We start from the raw sequence: 19,896 nt of genomic DNA on the forward strand, positions 1-19,896 counted from the left end.
ATATCCAATGTACATTTTAAAAACAGTGAAATATATAAATAAAATTAAAACCTGATTTGATATGTAGAAATACAAAAGATATCATTTTAACATTCAAATATATAATATTTATTTTTTCAAAATACTTTTTAAAAATAAACAGTATGGCCAACTACAATTTTTCACTAGATTTTTCATACTTGTTCCAAGTACTCTTTTGGATAATTTTATTATGGGTACATAAAGGACGTTGATAATAAATTGAAGTAATGTGACAAGGCTCTCCATGATAATATAGGGTTGTATAAATGAAACCGTATGTACCATTTATGGCAGCTTTATTGTAATACTAACCATTACGTATTAAAATTTCTCCATAAATTAACCCTTTTGGAAAACTATTCACGATTAATATTCATATTATATCCAGCTACGAGCTAATTTTAAACACATTAAATAAAATTACTGGTATAAACTTCTGATAACCAGACGAGACATGGGTAACGTGATTTGACGTATAATATGTTAATACAACCCTGACGGGCATTTTTTAATTTTTTTAAACTAAAACATTTTCAACATAATTATTGGAAATGTAACAATTTTATTAATATTCTTTGTTTTGTATGTGTCAAAAAGAATATATGCACTATAAAAAATCATAATTATTTTATCAAATTGCTTAATGCCGATTTCAAGTTAATCTTAAATTTAACAAAAAAACGTTTTTTCAACAGTTGAAAACATTTTAAAGCCAAATGAAAATTAAATTCGTTCTAGGCATTTTATTCGGAATTATATTTATACTAACTTTACGTCTACCTACTTACATAAAATATCGTGAACACATTATTCTTGTTTTTTCTCATAAACGTACAAACTATTGTATATGTTTAAATGTAAAAACGAGTATAAATACACCTACTTATGTAAATATGTATAAATATTTTTAGATTTTTTGTAACAAAGGTTTACGATGTATGCAAGGGAAGCGATTTGCTAATGAATGTCGATAAATCGAATGTGATGGTTTTTGAAAGAAATGATAGTATGACTAAATATGAAATCACTGTGAATGAAGTTATAATAAAACAGGAATTTGTGTATCTGGGATGTATGTTTACTAGGAATGGAATGACTGAGAAAGAAATTGAAAGGAGGGTGAGTGCCGGGAACAGAGTGAGCGGTGAACTTAAATCAACCTTGGCAAATGAATGTTTGTCGCAAGAGGAAAAATTATCAGTTCACAATGGAGTTCTAGTCCCGACCATGATGTATGGTAGTGAAGTATGGAAATAGAAAAACGGGGTTGAAAGTAGACGGATACTGTCGAAATGCGACAGCTAAAGAACGGCTAAAAATATTTATAGTGCGAATGTTGATGGATGCAGAAATAGAGGAAGACCGAGAAAGACATGGTATGACCAAATACAATAAATACTTAAAGATGGACATGTTAAAAGTCAAAATAATCGGCGCGCGTGCATGAGAAGACATATAAATATATAGGAAGCGAGATATGTATGCAAAGATAGAGTGATGTGGCGTTCTGCCCTCTCTGCCTATCCTTATGGGAAAACAGCGATGGTTTGTTGTTGTTATAAATACCTACACTATACCATGTGCACTGTACACTATACTATTCATTTTTATGGTCATTTCTCCTTTATTTTATTTTTTTTATTTCAAGGAAACTGTCATAATTTTAACTGAGATATCTGTGATTTATGTATATATTTTTATCGTATATTATACTTTGTTTTTTATATCTATACTTTGTTTTTTTTATCAAAGTCTGTTTTTTTTCTACAATAAATAAAATAAAATAATTTGTAAACACGTCTTTTAAATCAAATAGGATGGTAGAATAACATAGCTACTTATTACGCATTACATTACACATCAAAAAGCATAACCGAAAATGATGTTAACGGAAATACGTAGATATAATGAATAAAATATGTTACCAAACAAACCCCAAAAAACGTCAATACCGTTTACCTTCGTTTTCACCCTTCTGTCGTAATGATATTTATCACATCAGCGTCACTCTAATGTCTAAATGATTTCAACCCTTCAAATAACCATCAACCCGCGAACCATTACTCTCCATATTGAAAACAAAAGTTAAAAACTACCTTAAACCTAATATAACCTTCTATCCTCTCTGCCTACCCCCCTGGGGAAATGGCGTGATGGTTTAGTTAGTTAGTTAGTTAGTTAGTTAAACCTAATTTGTTCGTTCATTTTATTGACAATAAAGGGAAAATTAAAAATATGATACAAAATTAACGAAAATATTATCTTTGTCCTTGTGCTGCGTAAAGGCAGATGAAGAATACAGTTCGTTAAGTGAAAAGGAACCAGAAGCCTGGACGAGTGTTTTTTGACTCGATGGTTACTTTTAGGAAAAAATCCTGAAAATAGACATTGTTCCCAGATAAGTACACCTCGGTTTGACTCCTGTAAAGTGGACATTAAATAATGGTTTTCCAATTGGTCCTGTATTGCAATATTTCATTGTTAGCGTAAAACTGATCACCTGACTGACTGGCTTACTGATGGCTATAACTTCGTGATTTTTATTATTAAAAAATATAAAGTTTTGTAATCATTTCGGCGAATTGATCATGTCCAATCAATTTAATCCCAGTCAGTGAAGAATTCACTTCCCTCTCTTCTGAATTCAATGAAGTACTTATTATGTACATCTGGATTACTTTCTTTTAGCACAAAGATGCTAAGGCTACCAGATTTCAGAAAGCTCCTTCGGGCAGCTTTTCTCGTTTGACAACGAGCAAATTTTCCGTGTATGTGGGCACCGCCAAGGAGACTTGTGTCCTCAGATGCGGTGTGCGGTATGTGGTGGGTAAGCTGTTAAAAAAAAAATTACGTAATCATTCACTAAAGTAAATTTAATATACCCACCGGTTTCAGAGCGTGACTGTTCCTTTTTCAAGACTTAAAAATAAACTAACAAGTTTATGATTAAGGGACTTAACTTATAAACTTGGGATAAAGTTACGCCTAGGCATAGTGGTAAAATTTTACCACTATATTGTAATGTTCTTCCCATCCGTATTCTACCACTATTCCTTTCGCGTAACTTTATACCAGGTTTATAAGTAAGATCCTCAATATTTTTAATCTTCCCAAACACGAGATAGATACCTAAAATATATGTGTATGTTAATTTTAATTTTTTTTTTAAATTTATGTTTTCAATTTTTTTTTATTGTTCATTTATTATTTATTTGTTATGCATTTTTGTTTCTATATTATACAGTTGCCAAACACAAGAACCTGACTCTTTTATAGCAAGTTCAACCTTAATTTGTATTTTTTTATGTCTTTACGTACGTTTAAAGAAATGTGTTCAAGGTTTTATGTTCTGACTACAAATTCTCAGAAATGGAATAATATTATATTCGTAGTGGTTAGTGTCAGATTACGTTATTTGATTATTATACATTTTTAGCCAAGGACTGTTATTTATATCTTCAATTTGGTTATTAATTATATTTATTCTCTTCAAACCATGCCTCATATCTGAGGATGGTGATTACGCCTGACTCTAAGCATGGCTCGTCTGTGGACAGTCTCCCTCCATCTGGAACGGTCTTGTGCTCTTCTATAGGAATTCATCAGTGATGATTCTGGTAATTTAGTGACTGTGCCGCTCCATCTTGTCAGAGGACGTCCACGCGACCTTGTTCCTTCGACACTTCCCAGGAGAATAGTTTTTTCCAAACTGTCAGAGTTTCCCCTGAAAATATGCCCAAAAAACTGCAGGATTCTCATAGTTATTGTTGACACCTTTTTTTATTTCCTAATTTTTTAATATTTCATCTATTACAAATATGCAGGATGTTAATTCCAGTATTTAAAAAAAATATATCTTTTTTTTTAAAAAGACGGAAAGTTATTTTTTTTAATTAATTCGTTTAAAAAAGACGGATAGTTTATTTTTATAAAAAGAACTTAATTGAATATGACGAATTGCTTCACATAATGGCCATAATATACAGTTTACAGATTATATTTTTAATTAAAAACTAAAACAAGAAATCCTGTTGAAATTGGACAGGAACCTAGTGTATGAGACTGAGTACCTCACCTTCAATGTAATAATATTGATCCAGATACAATGCAATGAGGAAGTTCAGTGTATTTTTTTAATTTTTAATTTGCTTATAGACCATTAGCCAAGGCCAAATTTTTTTTCAATTTTTATGTGTTATATTATCAGCGCTATGTTTTTTATTTCTAAAATAACTCCGCGTGTAAAGTCTCAAGTTATCTTACGCTTCTTCTCGGTCAGTTCTGTCGATTAGTACGTTGACGGTAAGCTTACTGGAAATATTCCACAACTCTCTTATCAGTTGATTCGTATAAACTAGTGACGTCGTTCAATGTTGTTCGTTTTTTAAAAAATATATTTTAATATTTTTTTTACATATTTTAAGATACTTGGCCGTATAATGCTTTATATTTTACACAAAAGAAAACATTTTTCGTTTCTAATTTCCCGCAGAGCTGAAGTTCCTTATTGAAATACCAATGCAGTGCCCTTTTCTCCACTGAGTGAGGGCAGAAAAATGATGATGATGATGAAAATCATAAGAAAATATGGTTTGGTTTACGCCTTGTGTATTTATTCCATTTGCTCAAAACTGTACGAAAATTTTAAAATCCAAAAACGTACGAAAATTCATGACAAAGGTAGAAAAGTAAATTAAACCTAACGGTAGCAAAACATGTAGGAAGAGGGACTTGCTAACATCAAAAGATTTTACTGAAAAAATGTGTAGGAGAACATACAGAGGGGGCTCATTTTCGTTAACTCGTTTTTTTAAATAAATAATTTATAAACCCTCACGGATTGCTACATTCATTTAATAAAATAATGTTGCATTCTCGAGTCTTTTGTTCAGTTTTGTCTGTTAGCTTATTGTATAGTTTCAGTCCCCGATTCGATTGTCCTTATATCGTTTTAGAATTTTGTATGTGATATTCTGAATCAGGTAGAAGAATTTGTGTACCTGGGAAGTATGTTTACTAGGGATGGAAAGGCCGAGAAAGATATTGAAAGGAGGGTGAGTGCCGGGAACAGGGTGAACGGTGCACTGAAATCTACTTTGGCAAACAAATGTTTATCGCAGGAGGCTAAACTAGCAGTTCACAACGGAGTTCTAGTGCCAACTCTAATGTATGGGAGTGAAGTATGGAATTGGAAAAATGATGATGAAAGTAGGTTGAATGCTGTCAAAATGCGATCCCTCAGGGAATGTGTGGTAAAACGATGTATGATAGGTATAGGTACACGAATGTCGAGATCCGTGAAATGTGTAAGGCTGAGACATGCATTATCGACAGAATCAAGAAAGGGGTGCTACGTTGTTTTGCTAAAAAGACGTGGCGCGATCGAGTTCATCAAATACTTGAAGATGGACATGTCAAAAGTAGGAATAATCGGCGTGCGTGCATGAGAAGATGTATGAATGTAGAGGAAGCGAGGTATGTATGCCAAGACAGAGTGTTATGGCGTTCTATCCTCTCTGCCTACCCTTACGGAGAAACGGCGTTATGGTTTGTTTGTTTGTTGGTTTGTTTTTTTGTTTGTATATTGTCCTGATATTTTCGTATTGTGTCCGTTATTACAATATTTTTTAGGCTGTAGTTCTAAAGAACTTAAAAAAAAGAAGATAAATCTACAATGACATTAGAGATTTATGAATGAATTTCAAAGATTCTTGTTGAAAAGGGTCAGTTGAATGAAGGCATTGGAAGCAAAGATAGCAACCTGCAAAAATATTTTTTTTTGGTTATGATGTTATTCTGTAGTTTATCAACTTTATTTTTATAAAAATTATGAGTTGAGTTGTAAATGTACTTTATAATTATACTTCTGGTGATTTAAAAATAGTTTTTGGAAGCATAGCTTAAAGGTCATAAAAGTTTATAATATTCCTCTAAGGAAATGTTTTATATCCGCACAGTTAGCTTTTTAGACAAATTTTCCAATTAAGGTAGATACACGTTTTTTATTTATTTTTTGATAAAAGTGATTAGAAAATCAGGCTTTGTTTATTATCGGCTTAAACTGACCATTTTTCTTTCAAAAACCAAATAAGTTCATCAAAATCAAACCTTTCTTCATACCTTGTTATGCATAGGGCACAACACTTTTAACTCAAATGTAGCATTTCGATCATCAGCTACGGGAAGGTAAGGTGATAAGTTTTACGCTTTAGGTGCCAGTTGAAGGAAAATTAAGTACTTCAGTGCGAAACCACCTAAAAAATACAATATTTCATGGCAATATTTCCTGGAATCAAACCCAGTATCTTAATCATGGATGGCGAACGCGCCAATCACTACAATACGAGGCGGACTTTTTTCAACTCGATTTCTATTTTTAGAATGTTTACTTGTGAGCGGTCATCGCATCGAGCCAAAATATTCGACCAGGATTCTGGTTCTATTTTACACGCACAACTGTATTCTTCACAACCTGTACACAGGCTTATCATAATCATGGATGATTTTTGTGTTTCTTAGGTCTGTTGGATTTAATTTAATTTACCAGAGAAATTTTAGAATTTTTCCTCTCTGTTTGATCAAAATCTTAATCATTACGTTGTAACGTTAAGCTATGGTTTCCTAGGAGAGTGGTACACGTACATGATGAGCTAAACAATGATATTGCTCTAAGCGACCCGTTTAGGTTTTTAAAAATTAAAACTTCCAAAGAAATTGGGAAGTTTCAAAACGTGCGTCATATCCACTCCAAACTTTCCAAATGACAACATTACAAAAATAAGTGAGTCTAATAAAATGAGCACCTACTGTAAGACCTACTGTGAATTTATCTTTTTTGATTTATTACAAGACACGCCGACATTTTATTGAGCAGAATAAAGGAACGTTTTTCAAATACATTTTTAAGAATTTTGAGAGCTTTTATTTTGAAGGAAGCAAAACGTGTTAAGTACTTCATAGATGCTTACGTAAGAGAAAAACAATTACACCCAAACAATATACTTATGTGTATTGAAATTAATCATATTCACAACGTTATTTCGTTATATATACCTAGGAATATACAAAATATATGTTTCAATAAACAGTAATTAAGCATTAAATTTTCTTTGTGCGGGCGAGTAAAAGGTAAACTTACAAAAAATTTTAGTTTGTAAGAGAAAATTCTTGATAGAAGTTCATTGTAGTTTATTATATAAATAAAAGACAAGTGATACTTTTATTCACAAATTTGAAATATCCAGTGACCGGTTTCATCGCTTTCGCGACATCTTCAAGACTGGTATCTTTATTAAGGAGTTCAATGTATTTATATAAAACAGAGGTAAGGATAGAGAATTCAAAATTATATGAAAGTAAATTAAACAAAGTTGTTTTTATCTTAAAGAACATTATCAAAATTTCTTCGGGTTAACTAATGAGTTGATATAATGCTATTTTATTTTTAGTGTCTTATCCTTCGTGAGTGTGATTTTTGTCAATTATGATTTCTTAAAAACAAAGGGTAAAAAGTCATTAGTAAAAATATATTACAATGGATATAGTAATGGAGAATGCACGTGTGTTATCTGTTCATTAAGTAATTCTACGTCGAGTTTATTTTTCAATTTATTAATTTCGATAATTTCTAGTTTCTTATGTCACTGGATATTCCAAATTTGTAGATTAAAGTATCACTCGTCTTTTATTTATATAATATAAGAAATCAAACACTGATTTGAGTCTACTGAAAACTTTATTTTATTTTTACAAATATAAAATAAAAATTACTGACAGTTTCGCCTTGTTAGGGCATTTTCAAACGAATGTCAAATCAGTGTTTAATATCTTATATTATAAGTTTAATATGGAGTTCTACTAAATAAACACCAAATCAATCAATGAATGTAAGGTACACTTCTGGAATAGAACCAGATCCCTGAACGAATGTTTTCGACTTGATGGTTAGTCTGGGGTTAAAATCCTGAAAACTGAAATCAAGTGAAGATGTCCGCACCGTTGTGTAATGATTACTGCGTTTGCCTACCATTTTTAAGAACCTTGATTCGATCCCTGACAGAATGGGCGTGCAGTATTTGTTTGCATAGTGGATCGACGCAATGTATGTATAAGAGTAATCACCTCACCTACTATGCAACAAAATCATTCCATCGGTTGGTTGATTCGAGTCGTGGTCCCGTGGGTAGTGTTGCGGAGTCATAGAACAGAGGTCCGAGGTTCGAACCCCACCCTGCTCAAACTTGATTTCCATTTTCAAATCGTGAGTAATTTACAACTCGTTTAAAATGGCACCAAATCAAAATATCCTCGTAAATCATAAGACCGCAAATATTTATGAAAAAAAAAATGTGAAAGTTTAACTGCTGAATTTTTTATTGTTCTGAAGAATTTCATATTTTCAAAGCCTGGAAACAATTTTACCATTTTTAAAGTTCTTTCTTGGCCAGTTGATTTTATCACAATATTTTGAGTCTTTTGTCTAGGCACATTTGAACACACTCAAAATATTATCAAAATTATTCCGGTACATTGAAATTAAATGATCGATGGAGTGCTCTATTCACCACTGGGTGTAGCTTGAAAAATGATGATAACGAAGTTTAAATTAATTTTAAAGTTCGTAGGTTTCCACGGCTTTTAAGATACTTATAATGTTTTACCGCATTGTTTCTGGAATATTTGGGCTGATGAGCTCAGGTGATGGACCATGTAACGCTGTTTGAAACGTCAGCCACATAAAACAATAAATACCTGGCGCAGCAACTCAGGAAAATATAACTTGAATTAATACATTTTTTAAGGAAGGTACAAAATCTAAATAAGGTATCAAAAGAAAAAAAAACTGTCTTTCACTTCAAATGGATGCTTAAAGGCGGTTAAAAGCCAATTTAAATACGCATTTAATAAAAAATAAAAGGAAACAGTCAAATAGAATTATATAGAATTTGGTAATCGTTGACAATCGAACCCGAGGTTAACGCGCTTGGATATCTAGCATAAGGCCCCAAGTTCGATTACTTAAGTGTGCTTTAAATTATTTTTAAAACCCTAACAAGATTAATAACTTGTCTTTTAGAAAAAAAATACTTATATTCGCTACAAGTTGATATCAACGCAATGCCCAGTGCACCACAAGCTAAGAAACAAGTTATTAAAAAATACTATTTATATTAATATTATATGTAACTTTATTTTGGGTATTTCCGAACTTTGTATTCAAATTTTGTATTTTTCTCTGACGGGATTAATTATAAATATCTATTGTTAAGATGTCATTTACTTAAAGGCAGTTTATTACACATTATTTGAGACATAAATCCCAACTCCACGAGACTGTATATAATTTGAAATATTCTAGTGTAAAAACGGAAATCTAACCTAAGTCCTCTTGCATGATAGGCAAACGCTCTGATCATTTGATTACGAGGTGGACAATGTAATTATAATCAAGTTGTAGTCCTGTGGCAAATATCGCGGCTTCGTGGATCAAAGGTCCGAGGTCTGCACTTCTCTCTACTATGGTAGAGAGTTATGTCTTGATTCCCATTTTCTCATAGTGGCCCCAAAAATTGAAATATCTGTGTTCATTTTATTCCAATGTTATTTTTTTAGTATTTTTTTTTTCATATTTAAACCAATCATATCCTATACAGATAATTGAAAAATGACACACTCAAATAAAGAACTCAACTACTTATAGGCAGAACGGTGAGTCGATAACAAATCATAAGCTTTGTACATGACAAGAGTTCCATATGCTCAATATCTCTGTTGAAAAAATATATCATATTATTTGTGTCACCGTTTTTTTTACTTTTATAGGCATGATTAGGAGACACAGAAATCTACAAGTTACACACAAGAGAAAAGTTTGACATTGACTGTCTTTTCAAGCATTTGCTTGTCTAAAATTTTTAGGTAAACTGAGTAAATAAAAACTCTCTCTTATTTAAATAAATACGAAATAAACTCCTACACAAAAATGTTTATATTGTTAATTGTAGCTACTAAATTCTTGAATCTTAACATGAGAGAAATTAGAAAAAAAAAGAAAAATTATTATGGAATTTTATTTCATCCGAAGTAAATAAAATTATTTACGTATAATTTAAATTTCCTTTTAACGTGGGATTGCGTATTTTTCACAAAAACAACTTACTTACTTCATTTATAAAAATATTTAAAAAAAACAATTTAGCCGAAAAGCAGTGACAGAAATTTTATGAATAAGTGATCCCTTCCCGAATTTGTGCGAACAAGACAATTACTCGTCGGACTGATTACTCCTCACTAAAATCGACAAAATCGAGGATTCGTTGTTCCGTTTTCTGCACCTCAAAACTAAACCGATTTCAACGAATTGCCTAAAATACCTTAAAGAAGGGAATATGGAAGTCCAGGCGTATAAACCACCCCACCCTACAATACCATAATAATCTTCCCAATAAACTAAAAACTATTAAAAATAATATATCAATAAATAAATTTAAAGTAAATCTAAACAATTTTTTTTAACATGTGTAAAAACTACATTAAATTTTAATTAGTATGAATGTATTATTGTTTAATGTTTTTTCTTTATTTATCCTATGATTTTATTTTTTTCTCATGTACTCGTATTTGAAAATTATATAAACTCTTATAATAAACAATAAACAACTACAACATTGTAAGTCACTCTCCAGGCACTAGAGTAAGTCTCTATTTTGGAGAGTTACTGTGATAACATTTATTAGATGTGTAAAAGTATGATATGTATAGAATTTCCAAAAAACATGAAATTTATTGATAAAACAATTTTTTTTTTCGCTTTTTATTAATACTTAAATAAATAATGAAGTTCCTCGACGCCAACTCTGAATTAATAATATTTCAGCAAATATATTTTATTTTTTCATTATCATACCCTCGTCTGTACCCGATGGTGCAAGGGGCACATTATTTGAAGATTACCGGGAAAGTAACATGATTTTTTTTAAAGTTTAAAATTGAAATATTTTACTGTCCCTGCATTGGCATCTAAAACGTAAGACTGATCATCTTACTTTCATGTCACACATGATATTTTCCAATGCAGTGCCTTATGCCCAACCAGGTGCAGATTGGCGTGTTTAAATTAACATAAAATACTAATACACTTTTTTTGCTGTAAAACTATTGACAGTCAAATCAAAGTGCGAAAGATTTATATTTAGACGCGCAAGCTATGTTATTTCATAAAAAATACGGTTACTGTCAATAGCCAAAACAATTTTACATAATTTGAAAAATCTTACAAAAATATATTTTCGTTAAACCTTGTCCGTACATTGTATGTAAATTGAATAACAACAGGTTACATCTTGAAATTGACAGGTATTGATGGTAAAAAATGATTGATAACTCTGGATCATTTTTTCGCCTTTCAAATACGAGTGAGTTCCATATTTTATATGAGTATACGTGTATACGAAAACAAGATGTTTTTACATTTATTACTCATCCTAATATTTGAGGTTTAAGGCGTATTTGACTTAAAACTATTGTTGACTTTACTTACTTCAGCAAGGAAAATGATTTGTTGGTGGTTTCAATTATTCATATTTAAACAAGTGAACTATGTCATAGATTGCCCTATACTTACAAGTTCTTTAGAATATCTTGTGCCCAGCAGGACAACACTCCAAACTACATTTAATTTGCCGATACCCAGGACAAATTCAAGAAATAATGATTTTTTCCATAGAGCATGTCATTATTACAAGTACAATACCGTTCTCTCCGGTCACGCAGACATTTTTCATCTTTCTTATAATTAACTAAATGTTATTTGAGGAATTCAAGATCTTAGATATAAGAAAATGATATATTTTAGAATAATAATGTTTGTGCAAGTAAATTATTCTATCAAATCCCAAAAGGAACACTCCCACACTACCAGAAGTCAAACTATGGGTCATGGGGTCTATCACAAACTCTAAATTCGGGCAAAGAAATTTCAGGTTTCTGGGCCCCAAAATATTCAATATGTTGCCCAAAGATTGCAAAACAATGACCCGGATTCAATTTAACAAATGTGTAAAAAAATGGTTACTGGATTTAGGTCGAGAAAAATTGGAAAATTTACTAAAAACAAATTCCTAATAAATTAATATTGTATGACTGTTTAGTACATTAACAAGTAGGTTGTAATGTTATTGTTTATTTTTGCATAAAAATGTCTGCCTTAAAACAGGTTGTACCTAGTTAGGCAGACTTGACATGATCCAGAGAAATCTATTACCCAAGTGTTTATGTAGTAGATACAGTTATTGTTATTTTTGTTAATAAACTTAGATTATTATTATTATTATTATTATTATTATTGTAATAAAAAAATACTTATGGGCTTTGATAATACGCCTGTACATATAAGTATGTCATTAAAATAGTTTATTCATGTTTATGTTTTGTACCTTCTGCAATATTATTACATAAGTTGTTTTTTTTTTCTTATTTAAAAAAAATATTTATAAATGTACTGTATACATATATATTGATTTATTTACTTTTATTCTTATTTATTTTTTTAACTTTTTTTTTATTATTTATTATGTTTACATATATTTTTTGCAGTTTTTGAATTTCTAACATTTCTTAAACTTTAAATTTATTTTATTCTATTACTGGATTATTTGAATGTGTACACTTGATTCATAACTTGCATAGCCGTGGAAAATGTGTATTTATTTTATTTATCTATTTTATTTTATTTATTTGGATAATTAACAGCTATAATTATCTTTTATACATATTACAAAACAAATAAGCCAATTACAGGTTTTCACAAGTAGCATCACAGTGAGTTAAAAAAAAATCTCGAACATAAAATGAATAGTAATTAAATGTAAATTCAAAAGAAAAGAAAAAATACTATGAATTATTTCGAAAGCAAACGCCGTACGTCATTAAGATTCTTTGCAAATAAATCTATGTTAAATGATTTATTTATTACATTAAAATTATTAAAAGTTCGCCATAAATATGAATTTTGCCTATAAGTAGATGAAACAAGAGTTTATTAACTGTTTTTACAATTTCAGATCCGATGTACTCTTATTTTCTTTATGAGTTATTTATAAAAACTGTCGTTTTTTTCCCAAATGAATAAAACAACAGACATTGTAACTAAAAAACAATATTCATAAATAAACCAAAATTATAAGCCATTTTCGCTCCAACTAGGGAGCGAACATGGAATGATGATGATTATATTAAAAAGATAAATCAAACGTAATAACAGGAACGAAGGCGAAGAAAAAAGGTTAGAACGAAATTTTTGATATTTTAGTTTTACTACAAAACAACAGTTATGAAGAGAAATAAAATTGATAAAAGTATTTGTTTGTTCCAGGCCCGGCTCGCGTAATCCAAGTTATGCTGCCCCTCATCCGGCGCGCGCGGGGGCGCATCGTCACCGTCAGCTCGGGGTTGGCCAGGGTGGCGTCCCCCGTGCGGGGCGTGCACTGCGCGCTGCTAGCCGGGCTCGAGGGGCTGTCCGCCTGCCTGCGCCAGGAGCTGCGCCCCCGCGGCGTGGACGTGGTGGTGGTGGCCCCCGGCGAGTACACCACGGGTAACGCCTGGCTGTCGGAGGACGCGCTGCTGAGCCAGGCCAAGGAGATGTGGCATCTGCTGAGCGAGGAGCAGAAGGGAGCGTACGGGGAGGAATACTTCGAGCAGACCATCAGGTCGCTGGAAAAATACACCAAAGACGTAAGGAACTTTTGGATCATCATTATTTGCATATTCGCTCCCATCGATGCTTTCCAATGGATCATTTTGTTAAGTATAAACATAGAGACTATTTTTTGCTTCAGACTATGAATTATCGTGCTAAAAAAAATCCCTTTACAAACGGTGCGACATTTAACAAAAGACGGAACATTTTAAAATACAGGTACAGTCGAACTCCGCAAATAGCCAGATCGTTATCAGAAAATAAAAATAATATTTCAAATTTAATTTAATTGTCCATTTAACATTGCTGGACATGTTTAACTTTTTGAAACACAGTACTTAGTATAAAAAACGTACCACATATTTAATGTTTTTTTTTATACTTAGAACCGTGTAAAAATATTAATTACAGCGTTGATAATAAAATAAAGATATTTAATTTCTGCAACATAAGGCTCTTATCTCGGACTGATTGAAAGAGCTGTTTACTTTCTCACTGTCAGGGTGGTAGTAAAATTTATACCACTGGAAAAGCGTTTCCCATTCATTTTTCTAATGTTTTTTTACCCTCAATAATCAAAGAAATAATAGTTATTGTGCCCCAAAGAGGTAAATTCAAATGCGCTGTATTATTTCAAATGCAATATAATTTGACACTCAATAATCCGGATAGTAAAAATTTTACTGTATTTTAAAATAAAAAATTGTACATACGTACACTGTCTTACAATCTTTTTTTTTTAAAGAAATATTTCCGTTTTTATAATTTACCCTAATATTTCATTTTTTGGGGTAATTTTCAACGAGTTATATATAACCTACTATTTGAACATGGGAATCAATTTGTGGTAGAGCGGAGTTCGAACCTTGGGTTTCTGATCCGTATGTCCGCGACACTAGCCACGGGACCACAAACCGTATCTTTATTCTATTTTCCGTAGTTTACCTATTTTAAATAATTAACAAAAATAGTTATACCGATAATTTAGGCCCTCAATAGCAAAATATGGCTAAACTTCTAAAAAAATGAGAGAGATTCATCAAGTATTGTATTCCATGTGGACACCATAGCCATAAAAGGGTAAAATCCCCTTTTTTAAAAAATATATGTGGTGAGTTAATTCCGAAAACTCTTTGATCGTAGGCCAACGCACTGATCACTTGACCACTGCGGACAATGAAATAAAGCGATATTTTTGCACTACAATAGACCAGCACTACCTAGATACGCTGCGATTGGTATATCTCCTTATGCATTGCCTTGTTCACCTTTAGGTGCTGATATGAGATCAACTGATTAATCAACTGATAATTTAAAGTTTTTTAATATCTCCAAATATTTTCATTGTTTGGCTTTTGGATTTATAATCAGGCAATTAAATGTAACTGAACTCTTTAAACTAGAATCCTTAAAATTTATTCATAAATTAGCCACTGGTGCAATTGTAGACTAAGAACTAAAACTTGAAAAAAATTATATCAAACATGGACACAATACGTGAACATCAGAATTATATCATATCCAACCTTCTAAAACGATACAGGGACAGTCGAGACTAATAAACAAGGGACTGAAATTATACAATAAACTACCAGACAAATCTAAACAAAAGACTCAAACAACCTTTCAGTAAAAATATTTTAACATATGACAACAGAGATGAAGAACATTTAAGAAAAGTTAATAAAGAAGTGTAGGCATCTACAGGGCTTATGACCTGTCAATGGCTGGTTTAAGTGGCCACTTTACACACTGTGTAACATTCACCATTCTGCCTTTATTTGAACATCTATATTCCTTCAATTCTTTCATCTGTTGATGTTTGTGAAGTTCCAAACAATAATTATAAATAGCTCCCCAGGGAGTTGAATCCAGTCCTTGTCTACAAAAATTTGGACAAACTCAAAATATTTTTAAAAATATTTTGTTAAATGTTTGTAACCCGTTCATAACATTATAGTAAATTATTAATCACATTTGAAATTAATGAAAAAAAAACTTTTTTTTTCAAATGTCGTATTTTTCTTGAAAATAATTTTCGTGTGATAACGCGGGGTACATAGTACATAATTAAATAGCCGACGTGTTATCCGTTCCAGGTGTTTGGGAATCCACTCGAAGTGGCTTCGTAAATATTCGTAGCGAACGTGTTGGACGGATACACCTGACGCGTTATCCACCCCAGCAATAGCCAGAAAAAATAAACTATTTTCTGGTACATTTATGACGTAGCGGGAAACTGCAATGAAAACGAGAAAACTTTGTTGAGTGACGTTAGCAGACGCAACTCAAGGGCGATATTGTGGCGTTACGAAATTAAATAGTGCGTATTTATAATCGAACAAAGTATTCGGAATGGGTACGAACCCCGGTCCTTTCAGACCCCCACTCATTATTGATCTTCAGCCTGTTAAAACAAAATAATCATTTTTTCAGGAAGCTGATCTCGCTCCTGTGACCAAGGCTTTGGCCGATGCCGTGACACGCTCCTTCCCCCTCTCTCGCTACACCCCCGTAACTCGCAAGGAGAAGCTACAGTCTTTTATCGCCGACCACTTCCCGACCACCGTGTATGACCTCCTGTTCTCAGAGTAGGACCACCCTCACCCTGTACCTGCCACTGCTACATCAAACCCCCGTTGTAAAGAATAAACAAAGGCTTGTGGAAATTCTATGGAAAATCTCTAGTACAATTGTAACGTCAATTTTGTGGTATAAAACCGCGCTTAACTAACGTGACCTTTGTTCAGTTTATATCAAATTCAAAATATTACAAAATATCCATACAAGTGTTTCATATATCAAGCAAAGTTAGCATAGAATTTCGACAATTTATCCTTGTACCTAACATGTGAGTTTGACAGTATCCTTCTTTGAGATGAAATAGGTACTTCAGATTATGATGTGATTGGAAACTTGATTGAAACCTTGTACCTCCTTCAAAGGTTATTCAATTTTACGTTAAATATATAACTGTCTGTAGTTGTCGTTGTACAATTCATTAACAAATTATTTTAATTTTCAAAATCCTGAATTGTATTCGCTGCAGTACGGCAAGCTCATTTGTATAATTAAAAATAGTTTTATCACCATCACTCTGCTATATTCAAGCTGTGCTTATTTTTTCTTCAAATACTTTAAAATAACGTATTTATTTTAGATAAGAAATTTCTTTTGTTTTATAATGACGATGTTAAAATTGCTTAGTGCTTCTTTCATCTTATTTTGTGCCTTTAAATTTTAAATGTACATTTTATAACTCAATGCAAAATTACACAATAATATGAATTTATGATTTGTATGTGAAACTGTTGAGGTAAACATTGTATAATATGGTGTATCTCATAAAAGTTGGAAACGCATGTCATAATAACCTATATCAATTTACGCGTCGTATTTTTAAATCATTTATTATCCATTAATATCAAATTTAAAATATTAAGTACCTTTTTATGGTATATTTATATCTTAATTTTTTAGAAGGCGAATTTTTCTTATATACAATCAAATTCAACTGCGGACATCAGATGTCAACTATTGTAATATAAATTTCTTAATTTTCATGTAAATATATTGATGCATTAAATCAAAAAAATTAATGTGTCTTTAAGCTTTAAACCATACATTTATTTTATGAAAATACTCTAACCTTTTATGTAAAAGATAATATTCTTAATAGTACGGCAATATTTTTCAAATATAAACATGGTTTTTATTCAAGGTAACATATTGACTATGTTAAAGACAAAGGCTTTAAACCAACATCGTCTTTTACAAGTTTTAGAAAAAGTATTTGAACCGAAAACGCCTATGGGCGCAATCAATTAGTTAAAATCACATAAAAACCAATAAAACTACTTTTGCCCAAATCACCTTTGTCCTACATTCAGTGATATCATTATTCTATTTTGAACTGCCAATATACCTATTTGTAAATGAAGTATTTTAATACGTTTAAATTACGAAATGGTTATATACTCCATAACATTTATAACTTCAATTATCTCGCATGACCTTTAGTAAACCGATCGATCAAAACGTGAAATTGACAAAACTGTCTCTAAGTTTACATCATTCTTCATACTAAAAACATACAAGATATGAGAAAACAAAGCGGAAGTATGAATTCTTTAGAATATACTGTAATTCACTGTTTTCTAAGTAACTTGAAGATTTGATGTGATTGCTACAATCCTTCATATTTACCACATTATTGAAATTTCTCTACCATATTAAACTTTCTAAAGTAAGATATTTGTTGTCAATACATCGCAAAGCCTAAATGAGGTTTACATTTTGACTTTCAGGTAAATAATTTTGTAACTAATATTCCAATCAATTATTTTTAATTCAAAGCATCATTTGATCATTATTGCTATAGAATTCAGAACATCAAAGTTAGAAAACCAATTTCAAATAGCATGGCACAATCGATGTATAAGAATTGAATAATAGAAAAATTTGACATTCATAATAAACATTATGTTTCTATAATAATTATTGTATGAATATTGGAACTCTTAGCTTTGAAACGCTTATAATGCTTGATTTCACTACTTTTTAGGTTTTTTTGCGTAGCTGTATATTTGTGAATAAATAGGATATTTTGATGTTTTACCTATTGTAATCATTTAGAAATACTGTTTTGTTTCCTTTTTCAAAATTAAAAAAGGCATTTATCACTCCCATTGTAATTTTTATGTTTTTACATTTTCACATCGACCAATAAGACTAGATTTGTTTTTAATATTTCAAACGAGTGAGAAATATGTATAATCCGTTGTATAAAAATATATGTTGCATTTTTTAATACTTTTGTTATAGTCCATTTTAATAAATAAATATTAAAAAAGTATTGCGTTTTTACGTTTATTTAACACAAACTTTGTTCCTATTCCCTATTTACATCAATTCCGTATTAATTGATATTTTTAAACGTCATCAGTACTGCATTATTTTATCTTTTGTGCGCTTTTTACGATTAAATATTTTATTTGATTTAAATTATTCATTGACAATTATTGATGGAATTCCATTGTAATGATGTAATAACCTATATTTTCATTTTTTTTATTTATTTTCTTTTATTCAGGAAACATACAGTACAGTTACAAAGTTTAATATTTTACACAATTAGACTTAATTCTAATGGACCAGTGAAGTTTCCATACTGTAAAGCAATTATAAATAAGGTTAATTATGAAAGTATAAAAAAGAGAAGGAAAAAGAAAAACAATTCAATTCAATTATAATTATTTGTTCGACCAATTAGCGTTTTCACCTTCTAATGGGCATCTTCAGACCGGTGAACTCCAGTCTGAAGATGCCCATTAGAAGGTGAAAGTATTTTGAATTTGTAACTTGTATATAAATATAAGTTATTACATCATTGAACATGTTATTTCATTAACATATTACAACAGAGATGAAGAACATTTAAGAGAAGGTAATATAGAAGTCCAGGCATCTACAGGGCTTATGATCTGTCAATGGCTGGTTTAAGTGGCCACTTTACACACTGTGTAACATTCACCATTCTGCCTATATTTGAACATTGTTCTTCATCTCTGTTGTAATATGTTAATATAAACAGCTCCCCAGGGAGTTGAATCCAGTCCTTGTCTACAAAAAATTGGACAAACTCAAAATATTGATGTTATTTCATTTCTACAACATTTTACATCAATCTTTAAATTAATTTAATTACTTGGTGAATTTTAGCGAAAATGAAATATTTGAATTGTTTTATAAAGCTATCACAAGTACTTAATAGAAAACTACAAAATTGATGTAGTTAAGTTCATTAGAGGTTTAGAAGCTGTTTTGGACTTTAAACTGACATACAATGAGCATACATATAATACGGTAAATAAATCACTGAAATTACTTGGCTTCATTAACAGAATATCCTCTGATTTTACTAATGTCATTACAATCAAGACAAGACCTGGACTTTTTTGGTTTAAGTTTACAACGATTTAAACGAGCACTAAATAAAAAGTCCAGATCTTGTCTTGATGTCCCTTATGTTTGTCAATGCTTCTGTACTTGTTTTAAAATATTTCTCAATGTTCTTTTATTGTAATATTAAAACCCTATAAATTATATACATAGAAAATGAGAGTTAATAAATAAATAAATAATAATAAGTCATGCGGGTGAAAATGTGGGTGTTTAGA

At 31.1% G+C, this 19,896-nt stretch overlaps 1 protein-coding gene across 1 annotated transcript; it reads left to right on the forward strand.

Annotated features, from left to right (window-relative positions):
• Positions 1 to 13,393: 13,393 nt before the first annotated feature.
• LOC148271667 (D-beta-hydroxybutyrate dehydrogenase, mitochondrial-like) lies at positions 13,394 to 17,562 on the forward strand (the record flags this gene model as incomplete). Its single annotated transcript, XM_088241074.1, has 2 exons — positions 13,394 to 13,752; positions 16,154 to 17,562. Coding segments are annotated over 2 exons (518 nt in total), but the record flags the coding sequence as incomplete, so codon positions are not given.
• Between the last annotated feature and the right edge of the window lie 2,334 nt (positions 17,563 to 19,896).

Source organism: Micrasema longulum, unplaced genomic scaffold, assembly GCF_059751315.1.
Source record: "Micrasema longulum isolate JH-2025_06_02 unplaced genomic scaffold, ASM5975131v1 h1tg002740l, whole genome shotgun sequence".
NCBI classification, from domain to species: domain Eukaryota; kingdom Metazoa; phylum Arthropoda; class Insecta; order Trichoptera; family Brachycentridae; genus Micrasema; species Micrasema longulum.